Source organism: Agrilus planipennis, unplaced genomic scaffold (assembly GCF_000699045.2).
Source record: "Agrilus planipennis isolate EAB-ADULT unplaced genomic scaffold, Apla_2.0 scaffold175, whole genome shotgun sequence".
Classification (NCBI taxonomy): Eukaryota; Metazoa; Arthropoda; class Insecta; order Coleoptera; family Buprestidae; genus Agrilus; species Agrilus planipennis.
The window spans coordinates 257,294-270,516 of record NW_020442426.1 but is presented as its reverse complement, the minus strand read 5'-3'; the positions used below and the strand labels follow the sequence as shown (position 1 = coordinate 270,516).

General features: G+C 32.9%; 1 protein-coding gene across 3 annotated transcripts in view; it reads left to right on the top strand.

The window, feature by feature from the left end:
- Positions 1-929: 929 nt before the first annotated feature.
- Positions 930-13,223, top strand: part of LOC108736498 (carbonic anhydrase 13-like) — a 35,599-nt gene continuing 23,305 nt past the window's right edge. The window contains exon 1 of one of the 3 annotated variants that reach the window (XM_018468948.2): positions 930-1,127. Coding sequence is in view for 1 of the 3 variants with exons in the window: in XM_018468946.2 (XP_018324448.1) it covers positions 11,455-11,492 (38 nt within the window). In the remaining 2 variants the exon portion in view is untranslated. Of the gene's footprint in view, positions 1,128-9,463; positions 9,502-11,349; positions 11,493-13,223 lie in introns of those variants that run through there. The other 2 variants (XM_018468950.2, XM_018468946.2) reach the window with 2 other exon arrangements.

Below are 13,223 nucleotides of genomic sequence, written 5' to 3'. Positions count from 1 at the left end.
GATTTAAGTAAACTAAAAGTCCATTTTTAATTAGTTTTAATGAAGCTTTATTCCTGTCGTCCCGCCACTTTGTGTTCATAACAGAGAATACTCTTTCTGTAAAGGCTGAAGTGGCCGGAACGGACAGCAAAAGTGGCACTACTTTGAACAGATTTGGGAAATCAGGTTGTTCCGTAAATATGGCTTGCCATTTTTCAGTGCAAAATTATTGATGTAAAAATGCTCTGAATTTCGAATAATCCCTTACAAAATTATGATGTTTACTTAAGGCCGTAAATAAAGTATTTTTGCGTACTTTATGTGTCTTGTAAAGTACAACGTATGCACAGTCGAAATATAAGTACAATACTTGTGCGCCCCTCGACATTCACTGAAAAATTTGCAGGAGCTCGAACACTGCTACATGTATGAATATTGAATTTTTTAAACAATCCTATATGAACTCTGAGGCCTAGTTATTTATAATTAACACTATTTTATTCTAGATTTTCATTGAATGCATTTATTTTCTAGTATGTTGACTTGCAGGAACGTTTTTCGCAGTTTTTGTCTATTTAGCAAACTAAAAATTTCAAATTCCAAAGTCGAAATAATCTTGTCTTTTACAAAATTTAACGAGTAACAAAATATCTCCAGTAAATTTTTTTTCATGGGGACTTCGCTTTTGAGTTATTGATTAATGCGTAACATTTTTTGGAAATTTTGCAGTTTTGGACCTACTGGACATTTTTCAGGAGAATTTCTTCTAGATATTGTTTAGAATATTGCTAAACTCAACCCAACTTTTGCCTGAGCGGTTTTGATATAATTTCGATTTGTATTAAGTTTGTTTTAATTGCGGAGCCTTTAATTAAGTGTGGGAAATAAAATGATGACATTAATGAAGGCCGTAAAATTAATTGATATTTCCTTTATTTTTTTTATTAAGGCATCAGATCATTACCACCACTTCAGAAGACAGGTGGGGGCTTACTGCAACGGATAATATTGGTTAAATGATACAATAATACATACATAGTGAAAATTTGTCGTAACTCTAGTCTCGCGACGACGGCGACGTCCCAGTCCAGTTGATTTCTCATTACGTGAATAAGATTTTTTTTTCACTGAACTTGAACTTACAACAGGTGAGTGACGATTACGATTATTGTAAAAAAAAACGTAACACTAGCTTTTGTCTATAAATAACGAAATTAAATTTTTAAAAAGAAAAACAAAAATTTAAGAAGGATTTTGTTTTTTTTTTTAATCGCCAAGTAATTGCACTAATAAAGTAATTACAATATCATTTATGAAGTGTCTTTTTAATTTGTTAAAGTGAAAAAAATTGAAAATATAAATATATAGAGTCGTTGTTATTGATTCAGAAATTTTAGATTTATAATACATTTTTTTTTAATTTTATATGCCAGCATATATCTTAACTGAACAATAAACAAATTCTCAAAGTGCATCTGTCAAAATTATTTTGTAATACTACTTATTAATAGTTGATATTGTGATATTAATAGACTCAACGTTCTTTAAAAATAACTTTCGGTATGATTGTGGTTTTTTTTATTTAATTTTGTCATGCCAAAACTTCGTGTTTATTATAGATGAAAACAGAAGCCCATGATTTCTGTATTTAGTCTCAAATAATTAGATACTTAATTGATTTTTACTTTTGTCAATATCAGTCACTTTTAAGGCTCAGAATAATTCAATATCGTACTTAATCGATTTTTACTGTTGTCCTTATCTATCACTTTTAAGACTAAACATAATTCAACATCGTATGGAACCTCTAATGAATTATCCTATAATTATGAAGATGAATATCTCGTAAATAATCTAATTTTGTTTTTTTTTTCGATCGATTTTTGATTTGAATGTTTACCTGAAATAAAATTAGAAAACAAATTTGACCGGTGGTTTTAGCTTTGTGCTAATATTTTGACAATTACTGTAGATGATTCTTCACGTGCTGTTGCTTTTTGTTAATTAACTATCGAAATTGGTTTAGCTGAATTTAATCTAGAGTAGTATTCGTCAGTTTCCTATAAAAGTATTTCCGTTTGGATAGACACAGCAAGGAAAATACTAGTGAAATCAATTTTATATTGAATATTAATACTTAAACTTATTATTTTCGTATTATTGTGAAATTCAACAAATCTTTAATTAGTGATAGGAAGTTTAATGGAATAGGGGTAGGGGTTTTTTGAAAGTGAGTCATACCTATGTTAAAGACAAGCAGCGGGGTGGGTCTGGATTCTGTGTGTTGCATCGCTGGTGCCACCCTTAAGGTCCACACGAATAAATTCCCAATATGATAAAGAGTACCCGAGATAAAAATGTTCAGTCTCTCCGAGTTTCTGAAAGCGAGACTCGAGTCTCCGTCTCTCATCGAGTCTCTCTAGTGGCGCTGAGAGAGACTGTCAAAAAAACTGTTTAACGTCTCTGAACGAGAGACTCGAGTCTCTCATAGAGAAATCCTCATTTCGTATCCAGTCTCTGAAAGAGAGACTCGAATCTCTGAACGAGAGACTCGAATCTCTCAATAAGTGGTGTCTCGATAGACATGGTTAAAATTTTATAAGTTCAACATATTTCAGAGATCCCAGTCTTTCTACGAAAGACTTGAGTCTCTCAATTTTTCAGTTTTATTAATTAAGTCTCTCTGTGAGAGACTCGAATCTCTAATTTAACAATTTTATCGTTCGTCTGCTCTCATACAGAGAGTGTGAGAGATCCATAAAAACACCTAGGTAATAATTGAGAGACTATGAAAGACTGTGAGAGACGCTGAAAAACTCTGAAAGACTCTGAGAGAGTGAAAATTTTTGTCACCGATAACATTTCCTAGCGTATTTTCGCTAAGTATTTTAAAATTTTTGAAGAAACAAATTTTAATTGATAGTGAATACTATTTTAAACATTATTATACATACGTAATTCTCCATAAAAGTTCCTAAGGCATAATCAACGTAACGTTTTTGGCAAGCAATTAATTTTCGATAGTACTACTTGAAATAATATTTATCAAAAACGTACAAAATTGAACATCTAGGATGACAAATTTTATGGTAATAAGAAATGCACTATATATGTTTTTGTTTGAGATAGCAAATGGAAAATTTTTGATTGGGTATTGTTTGCAAATTTATTGGTTAGATTTAATGAAGCATTTCTTCAATCGAAACATAGACTAAGTGATAAATCACGTAGCCTGCTTGGAAGGGGGTGGGTTCTGATAAAAGCCTGCCTTTAATCACGTGAGGGGTGGGGGGTCTAAGTAAAAGTTACCTAGCTTTATGTAAATAAACAAGTTTGATTTTTTTTAAATACCGAGCGTTTCAAATTAAGAGTCACGCCATCTCTGCATGGGGTGGGGATATAGGGGGATCTAAAAGATCCCTAAAGATTAACATATATCTAGCTTTAAAACTTCGTGAAATGTTGAGTGACACCCTCCAGGTCTCCAGAAAAACATAAGTACCCAAATAGCTTGAATCAACAATGTTGTTTGAAAACTCATCCAATTTTAGAAAGATTGGTAGGGTCTTTTCTTTAGTTCTAAAAATGTCCTGATTCAACCCGAGCTAAAAATGTTGTCTCTCAGAGTCTCTGAATGCGAGACTCGAGTCTCCGTCTTTCATCGAGAGAGACTGTCGAGAGACTGTCAAAAAAACTGTTTAGCGTCTCTGAACGAGAGACTCGAGTCGCTCGTAGAGAGATCCTCATTTCGTATCCAGTCTCTGAACGAGAGACTCGAATCTCTGAACGAGAGACTCGAATCTCTCAATAAGTGGTGTCTCGGTAGACATGGTTAACATTTTCTAAGTTTAAGATATTTCAGAGATCCCAGTCTTTCTACGAGTCTCGAGTCTCTCAATTTTTCAGTTTTATTCATTCAGTCTCTCTGTGAGAGACTCGAATCTCTGAATTAATAATTTTATCGTTCTAGTCTCTCATATAGAGTCTGTGAGAGATCCATAAAAACACCTAGGCAATAACTGAGAGACGGTCAAAGACTGTGAAAGACGCTCACAGAGATGCTGAAAGGCTCTGAGAGACTGGAGAGGGACTGAAAATTTTTGTCTAGGGAAGTGGGTTACTTAAACATGAGCCAGTAATTAGTGCTTGTAATCTAAGTGTAGGGAATATGCGTCATATTAACGATTCAAGGACTTATTATTTTGTTTTTTTGGTTTATTTTTCACAATATCGAGGTTAAGCATACTGTTTTTTTTTTTTAGAAAAACGACGTTACATAACAATTTCTTTTATTGTTATCTACCTACTACCTACACCTACTAGTTTTGCGCGTAATTTACTTTCAAATCAAATAACTACGGTATCATAGTTTTGTGAAAAATTGAAAATTTTTACACAAAGCAATAAAAAGATGCGGCCATTGAAATAAATTCTTTCATCCAACTTCAGTGGCGGCTCGGGGTGCATAATTTCAAATATCTGAAGTAGCGGCCATTTACAAATTTTTCACTGTATATGCAACATTTTAATTACAGGATAATCGCAAACGTGCATACCATATTTTCGAGGTAGAATTACGCTTTCAAGCATTGGCGCATTTTGAACCTTCGGGTCCTGATTCTGCGTTCATCACTGTCTTCAATATCAAATATGTTTTACAACCATTACAGAAAAAGAATTTAATTTATTGGAATATAAGTGATACAACGGAAGTGTCATAGCGGGAACATAAGTAAATAGTAAATTTTTGCGGAAGCGAAAACGGAAGCGGATGCGGAAGTGTAATATTTTAGGTGACTTTTCAATGTAGTGCGTCCTTTTCGCGAATATTTTGTTGCAACAAAATAATCCCAAATGGAACTTTTTCTTGGCTTTATAACTGTATTTTTAACTTAAAATTTACACCACTGAGCAAACACAATACAAAATAAACAAACGCTATGTCTGTATTGGTATTTTCGAAATGAATTATTAGCAGAATTGACTAAGGTGGAGCTGAAAGTCCTGAACGTTTTTGGATAAAAGTAAGAAACTAATAAGTTTGGAAAATATCAACACACCAAGTACTAGAAAATAGATTTAAGCCCTAAACTATAATAAAGTTATTTGCATAAAGACAGTGTTATAATTAACAAAATAATAAACATAAACGGTTGATAATAACGATAAAAACGATAAAAAAGTTCAGCCAACAGATAAAAGTAATAAGTTTTTACATCTTATTTTATTGTTCCGATGTATTGATTTTCAAAAAGATGAAAAAAATAGTTCCGATAAGCTTCCGTTATAAAAATGCAGAACCAGATGCAGAAGCGGATGTGAAAAGTATGCGGAACTTCCGCAATTGCGGAAGCGGTCTGTGGCAACACTAATATTAATATAGGAACAGTAATTCTTTTTTACTAATTGCAAGTATTATTGTAAATACAAAAAGTAGTACCCAAATAATAGGACGTGTAACTTAATTTTATTTAGGGTTNACAAAGACAGTGTTATAATAAACATAAACGGTTGATAATAACGATAAAAACGATAAAAAAGTTCAGCCAACAGATAAAAGTAATAAGTTTTTACATCTTATTTTATTGTTCCGATGTATTGATTTTCAAAAAGATGAGAAATAATAGTTTCGATAAGCTTCCGTTATAAAAATGCAGAACCAGATACAGAACAGTAATTCTTTTTTACTAATTGCAAGTATTATTGTAAATACAAAAAGTGGTACCTAAATAATAGGGCGTGTTACTTAATTTTATTTAGGGTTGCCTTTGAATTTTCTGGAATTGATCGATTTATTATTCATTGTGTCTTAAACATTTTGAATACTCATTTTGCGTGTGAACAGTTCGTGTGAATAAAAAAAATGACAATGTCGTATTAACGAGAAGATACGGAATAGTCTGTCTACTTGATGTACTAGTAGCACCTGTTACAGTAATTGAAACTCGAAATTCCATGTCTATATGTACCTATGTAGGATAGGTAGGTACTTAACATTAGTAAGTTATTAGAGTTTGCCGCTATTGTATCCACCTGGCGTTATTTAATGTAACTTAATCAAATTACCTTAATCAAGATTAATATGTTGATTAAGTGAGTTAGTGAAGATATTTAATAATAATTAAACTAGTCAATAATACCTAATGGTTTTACATTAGCAGTAGCTCTGTTATAATTTAGTTCATCTATGAATAGTTCGACCCGTTCAAATATAGGTAGACAGGCTACATCTAGCGGTTGAAATATGAAGTAAAGAAAAGTATATTATGAAGTTATGATATACAGTACATGGATGCACAATAGTGATTTAGGGGTAGCAAGGTAAAACAACACAATAAAACAAATGAATTCAAACGGGACGACATCCGTTGCATGATTTCGTTACATAGCAACTCGCAAGAAACGAACTTACCCTACCGTGCGTAAAGAAGTTTCACTTCAAAAACAAAAATTGTTCAATTATTATCAATTTTTTCATGTTAACGTCTGTATCTAATAACAGTTCTATAATTAACAAAATAACCATAGGCANACAAAGTATTTTCAATATTAGGTAAAAATTCGTAATCGGGCACTGATCAGGCAAAAGTTGCTGTAGTCCAAACCTTTTATCACAAAAACCTTTTGCCACAAAGTACTTAGTACTAGATAAAAGTGCGTGACGCACTCGTTTTCACAGGTTTAGACCTTGAATTCGTGTCCTGTAGTCACGACTGCACTTCAGACTTTTTGAACAAAGCCGATTATAAAATTAATCAAATATCCAAGGTGACGTTTCAAGAGGAGGCGGTTCCAGAAGGAAATCAACGACAGCGCCCAGGCAGTTAATAAACTTTTCATATAAGTTTTTGAACTAGTTCTAGTTCAAATCTGCAGCTGAACAAATACGCAGTTGCGGCTTTTCCTGATTAAATGTTTTAAAATTTAATAGCTGTCTGGTCTAAATTATTTTTATTTAATCTCAAATCGATCCCCCAACTGCAATTCGAAAACGCCACGGGGGTATATTTCCCATACAAACCCGACTGTACCCTTTCAGAGAAGTAGGAGATGGATATGGCTGAAGAACATATTCCACACGTTTATCAAATTATGCATTTTCGTTCGTGGGTCATTAAAAAGAGAAAATGTCCACAAAGAAAGGTGTAATTTTAAATTCCGTACACATTTTGCTTTTAGTCCAGGCAATATGGGCGGGTGAGTTGAAAAAATTATTCGGACTTTATATTATATATATACATACATTTCACATACATAAAAACGGTAATAGTCCAGGTCTACATGCCTACATCATCTTAAAATGATGAAGATGTAGAAGCGGTTTATGCAGATATAGAAGACGTGTTAAGTCTAGTGAAAGGGCAGGGAACCCTAACAGCTGTAGGAGACTTCAAAGCAGTAATAGGTGAAGGTAAAGACGGTGCAATAGCAGGTTCCTTTGGATTAGACAATAGAAATGATAGGGGAGATAGACTGATGAAATTTTGCGATAAACATAACTTAACTGTCGCGAATACTTGATTCAGCCATCACGTTAGGAGACGCTATACGTGGAAGATGCTAGGTGATTTAGGGAGATATCAGTTAGATTACATACTTGTTAGGCAAAGATTTAAAAATCAAGTGAAGGACTGTAGGAGTTATCCAGGAGCAGATATAGACAGCTATCATAACTTAGAAGACTTATCTTAAATTGAAAATTCTGAAAAAGAAGGAAGGTAGGAGACGTCTTGACATAAAAAACTCAAATGTAATAAAACGCGTTATAGGCTAGGTACAAGCACAGACGAAAGCAAACAGGAGAAACGAACGACAGGGATATGGAGACAGAATAAGTACCGATAAGTCAGGATGGAAGAAGTAGTACTGATATAAAGCGGATGATAGCGCAGAGTCGCCCTCAATAAAAAAGAGTCACTTCTATGCTTCCGAATGGTTAATTTAGAAATTCGAAAATGATTGTTAAAGGTGTATGTTTGAGGCACGGCTCTGTTCGGGTGCGAAACGTAGATCGTGGGCGCAATGGAAAAGGAAACGTTAGAAGTATTCGAAATGTGGTGTTACCGGCGAATGATGAGGATACCGTGGATATAGAAGGTTAGAAATGAAGAGGTATTAGAAAGAATAGGAGAACAGAGGACTCTATGGAAGTCCATAGGAAATAGGCGAGATAGGTTGGTAGCACACCTTCTCATGCATGATGGTCTAGTCAGAGACATATTAGAGGCAGAAACAGGAGTTAAGAGTAGTAGAAGACCTATATTAGATTACTTTTCGCAAACAGTTAAAGATGTGGGTTGTTCTAGTTATGGGGAAAAGCGAAGATTAGCTCAAGATAGAAAAGAATTGAGGTACGTGTCCATCTAGTCCTAACCGAGCGGCATGGCCTAGAGGTCTAGACCATTGCTTAGCATTCGGGAGGACGCCGGTTCGGTTCCGGGTCCGTCTGCCTTGGTCCAAGATTTTCTGTGGTTTCCTTGGATCACTTAGCCAAATGCTGAGGCAGTAATATTCCACAGATAATCTTTCATTCTCTTCTGTCTTCATTTCGTCCGTCTCATCTTTCTCACCCGAACCACCACCCACCCATTCCCACGATTCCTGAAAGCAGGCTGAAGAGGGCCTTCCGCCCTACCTTCCGGCATAGTCCGGAGGGACTGCCCGCCCACCAGCATTACTGGCTGGTGGGAATGAAACACCCAAAAGTTTTTTTTTTCTAGTCCTAGGACTGACGACCTTATGATGATGACACATCCCACTCATTGCTGCTGTCTATCTTTCACTCGTGCATCAGCGCTTTGCTGACGATCAGTTAGCAAGCGTGCCTTTTAAATAATTAAAATACAAAAATTTTTTAACAACTTAAATTTTTAATTTTTTTGGCTCAATTTATTAAATATATATAAAATGTTAGCTTCTAAAAAACACATATTTTTATAACTTTTTGAAGCATAGAAAATAGCGAATTATGTATATTTACACTTTCAAAAATTCATCTCAGAAAATATTAACTTTACAAAAAAACTTCACTTTTTATCGAGATTAAACCAAAGAATATAAAAAATAGTTCCGGCCCAAAAAGTTAGTTTTTGGCATTTGTTTAAACAACCGTGATTTAAACAACACCCGACCGAGTAAGCGGCTGGCAACCTACACTTCTGTATTTAGGAGAATCTTCTGAACAATATTGCTTAAAAGAATTTAATCCGAATATTTTTTTCCATTCATCCTCCCGTATTGCCTGGACCACTTGCCTGCATTTGAAATACCTAAAATATGTTTTCACTTTCGTTCGCGTCAACACATCACACGTCGCGAGCTGCGTCCCACTCCATTCAACCTCGTGCTATAAAAAAATCATTCAGTGTGCTGACTAGCACATTGATGGTTTATTTGGAGCATAAAAATACAATAAAAGTTATAGGATGCCAAATGGATTCTCATTTTAGAATCACAAACTAGGATGAATGCGATTTGAAAGTGAGAGGGTGAATATTTTATTCCTTTTTTTGTGAGTGGCTCGTAAGTATCTACACCTATGTACTTACAATAAATTTAACATAAATTCCTTTTTTGGAATAAAAGAAATTGCCTTTTTAACGGAAATTTTACGTTACTTTACTACTTAAGGATTTTTGGGTGGTACGTCAAAATGCTACGAGACAAATAAAATTTTGGAAGAATGTTCCTCATTCAATTCTTAAACTCCTGTGAAAATTACAAATCGATTCACTAAATCGTTAAAACGTTATTGAAATTTTAAAAAATTGTAATTTTACACGTCATTTTATGGAGATTCGTTAACCGAAGAGATTAAATTTATTTTTATTAACAGGTTATCGAGGAAAAAATGAAAAATTAGCTGAAAATCTCGTTTTTACTTGATAATATAATGATAATATTTATAATTGAAATAAATGCAATTTTAAAGTTTTAATTATTATTTAAACATATTAAAAAGTTTTACGCTCATTATTAATAAAGATTGAAACTAAATATTTTTTTGTTGTTGAAATCAAGGCATATTCACTGCCAAAAGTCAGTTAAAAATTATCCATATTCGTTATTTCTTATTTTATTCAAAGTTTTTGGTCAAATTCCAAATTTTCTCTCAAACCGTATACTTTTTTTTAGTATAGATAGTATTTATTTACCTCATGATATGCTGCAAAACCAAATTAATCACGAATTTCTAATTTTATTTACTCTTGTCTCCGATTGTACCTCCCAAACATCCTTAAGTCCGTTTATGCGATTTCATCTTTTCGAATTTAACAGCAGCATCAACTAGTAAAACAACTGAAGTATTAAAATACTCTTTATTCCAATGCGAATAAATCATCGTAAAATGTACCTTTAACATAATATGTACACCTACAGATATTAAACCCAGCTGCATTTATGTTGAGTTTCGCGTAACATAGAATTGTACCGTTGCTATCAATGCAATATGTTATGCTTGAAACACAATGGCATATGGGAACTTTTGTAGGTCAAGAAAAATTAATATACAGTAATTAATTAGTAAGTCTTTAATAAAGAAAATAATTTGTTTTATTCGTTATTAATTGACGACAAGAACAATGTGTTGAAGGTTAACATGATATACATATTTCTATAAGAAATGAAACTTTTTATGGATGTAAATTATTCTATTTAGGTACTCGATATATTAAAAAATGTGTTTGTTGTAATTACATGTCTCTAAAAAATAAAAAAAAAAGTGTAATCAATTAATATTAAAACCGATTTTATATAATTTAGAATAATTTGCAAATGGATAAAAATAGGGTATTTACTGAAAAATAATTTGACTATAATTAAAAAATAATTTATTGATATAATACTACTATTAACCTATCTTCCTATACAAAAGGAGAATGTAGAAAACGGCAGCGAACTATCACAGAGTGAGTGAAGACGCCAAACCGCCCCACCACCCTGCACTATTTGCTTTTTCGTGAATTTATATTCGACTCTCTTAGATTATTATTAATTTCCTTGTTCAAACGGGCGCTAACTGACCTACTAATTCAGTACGTAAGTAGGTGTTAGCTTACAGTTTCAAATAAATAATTTAGATTTACCAAGTTTGTAACAGTTACCTAAATAAGAATTTACGGATATTATGTAACAATGTTTATTGGAACATCTCGTTAATACAAATATGACTTTTCTTACTAAAATTTCCTTTATCTCATGAAACAACAGTTTTGGGTAATGGATAAACCAAACACAAGATCACACGGTTGTTTGTTCTTTCATAAATTACAAGACACGGTTAAAATCACTACCTACATGAAACATATTAGTAACACGTTAAGGGAAACAAACATTATTGCTTTTAGGAACTTTTTACGATAGTTTTAAAAGGTAACTAGTGTAGAGTGTGGTGTTGGATTTGTTGTTGTTTCTGGTGAAGTAGCTACACATTTACAAAAATATCTACATACATACTTAATCAACCAAGTTTTTATGAATACCATTTCTAATTACTTAAGTGAAATAATCAGGTAATTAATCAAAAGATTAATATAAACCAATTGTAAGTAAAGACTGCGATTACTTACAACTTATTTTCTGTATCTACGATTGTGATAGCGGATTGAAAACGCAATAAGAAGACTAAACGCCGGTTTAAGATAAGATAAGACTGCCTCTTTGGACGGACTATTTAAATAATCGGTTACTTTTTTAATATTAACTTCTTTTTCGGCTTACCTGACAACATTTATCATTAATACAAACTTGTAAATGAGTTATTGATACGTGTGCGAATAAAAAACAAGTGGTGTATAAATCACTGTCACTCTCGAAACAAAAAGTTTTAACGAACAATAAGTGATTCCAATAAAACAAGACTTAGAGTTCTTTATCAAAATAATGAAATTCCGTTATAATGGATAATAATAGTACTAGTAGTAATACCGGGTGTACACAAAAGCATATCGAAAATTCGCTTTAACAAGTAAAAATCAGGAATGCGCTCGTATGTTTGAGAAAAATACTTTTCATTTAATTTTACTGAAAAGAAAACAGGTCGACTAAAATCTATGTATATAATAGAAAGTCGTGTTAGTTATACTATTTATAACTTAAGAACGGCTGAACCGATTTGGCTGAAAATTGGTGGGGAAGTAGCTTAAAACAAGGAGACGGATATAGGATACATTTTATCCCGTTCCCGTGGTGGGAGGGAGGAGTGGTGAAGAGGAGTTGCAATGTTTAAATGGAACATATATTATTTGTGGTCAGATTTACTTGAAACTTGGTCTTAATGGTCTCCCATTTAATTTATGAAAGACCTATCTCGGCATTTTAAAAAAATTTAACTCCAAAGGGGCGTGGGAGTAAAAAGGTATTGTAATTTTTGTTTGGGACATACTTTATTTGTGGTTGAATTTACTTGAAACTTGGTATATATGCTGTTTGATATTATCAATCAAATGAAAAGAGGTTGCAACGTTTCCATGAGGTATATTTTATTTGTACTCGGATTTACTCGAAGGTTGCTCATTGTTGAAATTAAGCAGATACGTGTTTTGGCAATTTTTAAAAATCAACCTTTAAGGATGGAGTGTTGTTGCTACGTTTGTATTTGAAAGTTAAAAGGTTTTATGGAGAAACAATATTAATTTCTGCTAGCGAAGTCGCGGGGAAAAATTAGTATATAATAATACATACATTCAAACCTTTGCCAACATGATATTGAATAGTAATACTAATAGCAAAAAAAATTTGATTATTTACCAAAAAATACATTTGAAAGAAAGAATTAAAACATCACCAATGTGCATAATTATTACACCAATTATTTATGCTTAGGTGCAGAGCGCGTATTTCTTGAGTTTTTTGTCCATTGATTATTTTTAGAAAGCCGTTTTGTCTCGACAAAACCAATTTTGATATTTTTTAAATAAAAACAAAACCAAATACTGGGATTTTCACTAGAGATGCACCACTGTGATTCATGTCTTTGTTCTTTTTTTTTTGTTTTCGTGGAGGAGGGGACTTTCCATTAAATACCACCCTCACTATACTATCGGGTTGTTCGGAAAGTCATTTCGTTTTTTCCCGACAGAGGATTTAATTGTATTCTTTTGCACCCAACTTCACATTTAAGCCGTATAATTTTTATATGCTTTGAGAGCTCATATAGCAAGGCTTGTGTGTGAAAAATTCCAATTAATTCTACGCAGTAGTTTTTGGTTGGTGCCCTTTTAAATATGGAGAGCGATAAGCAG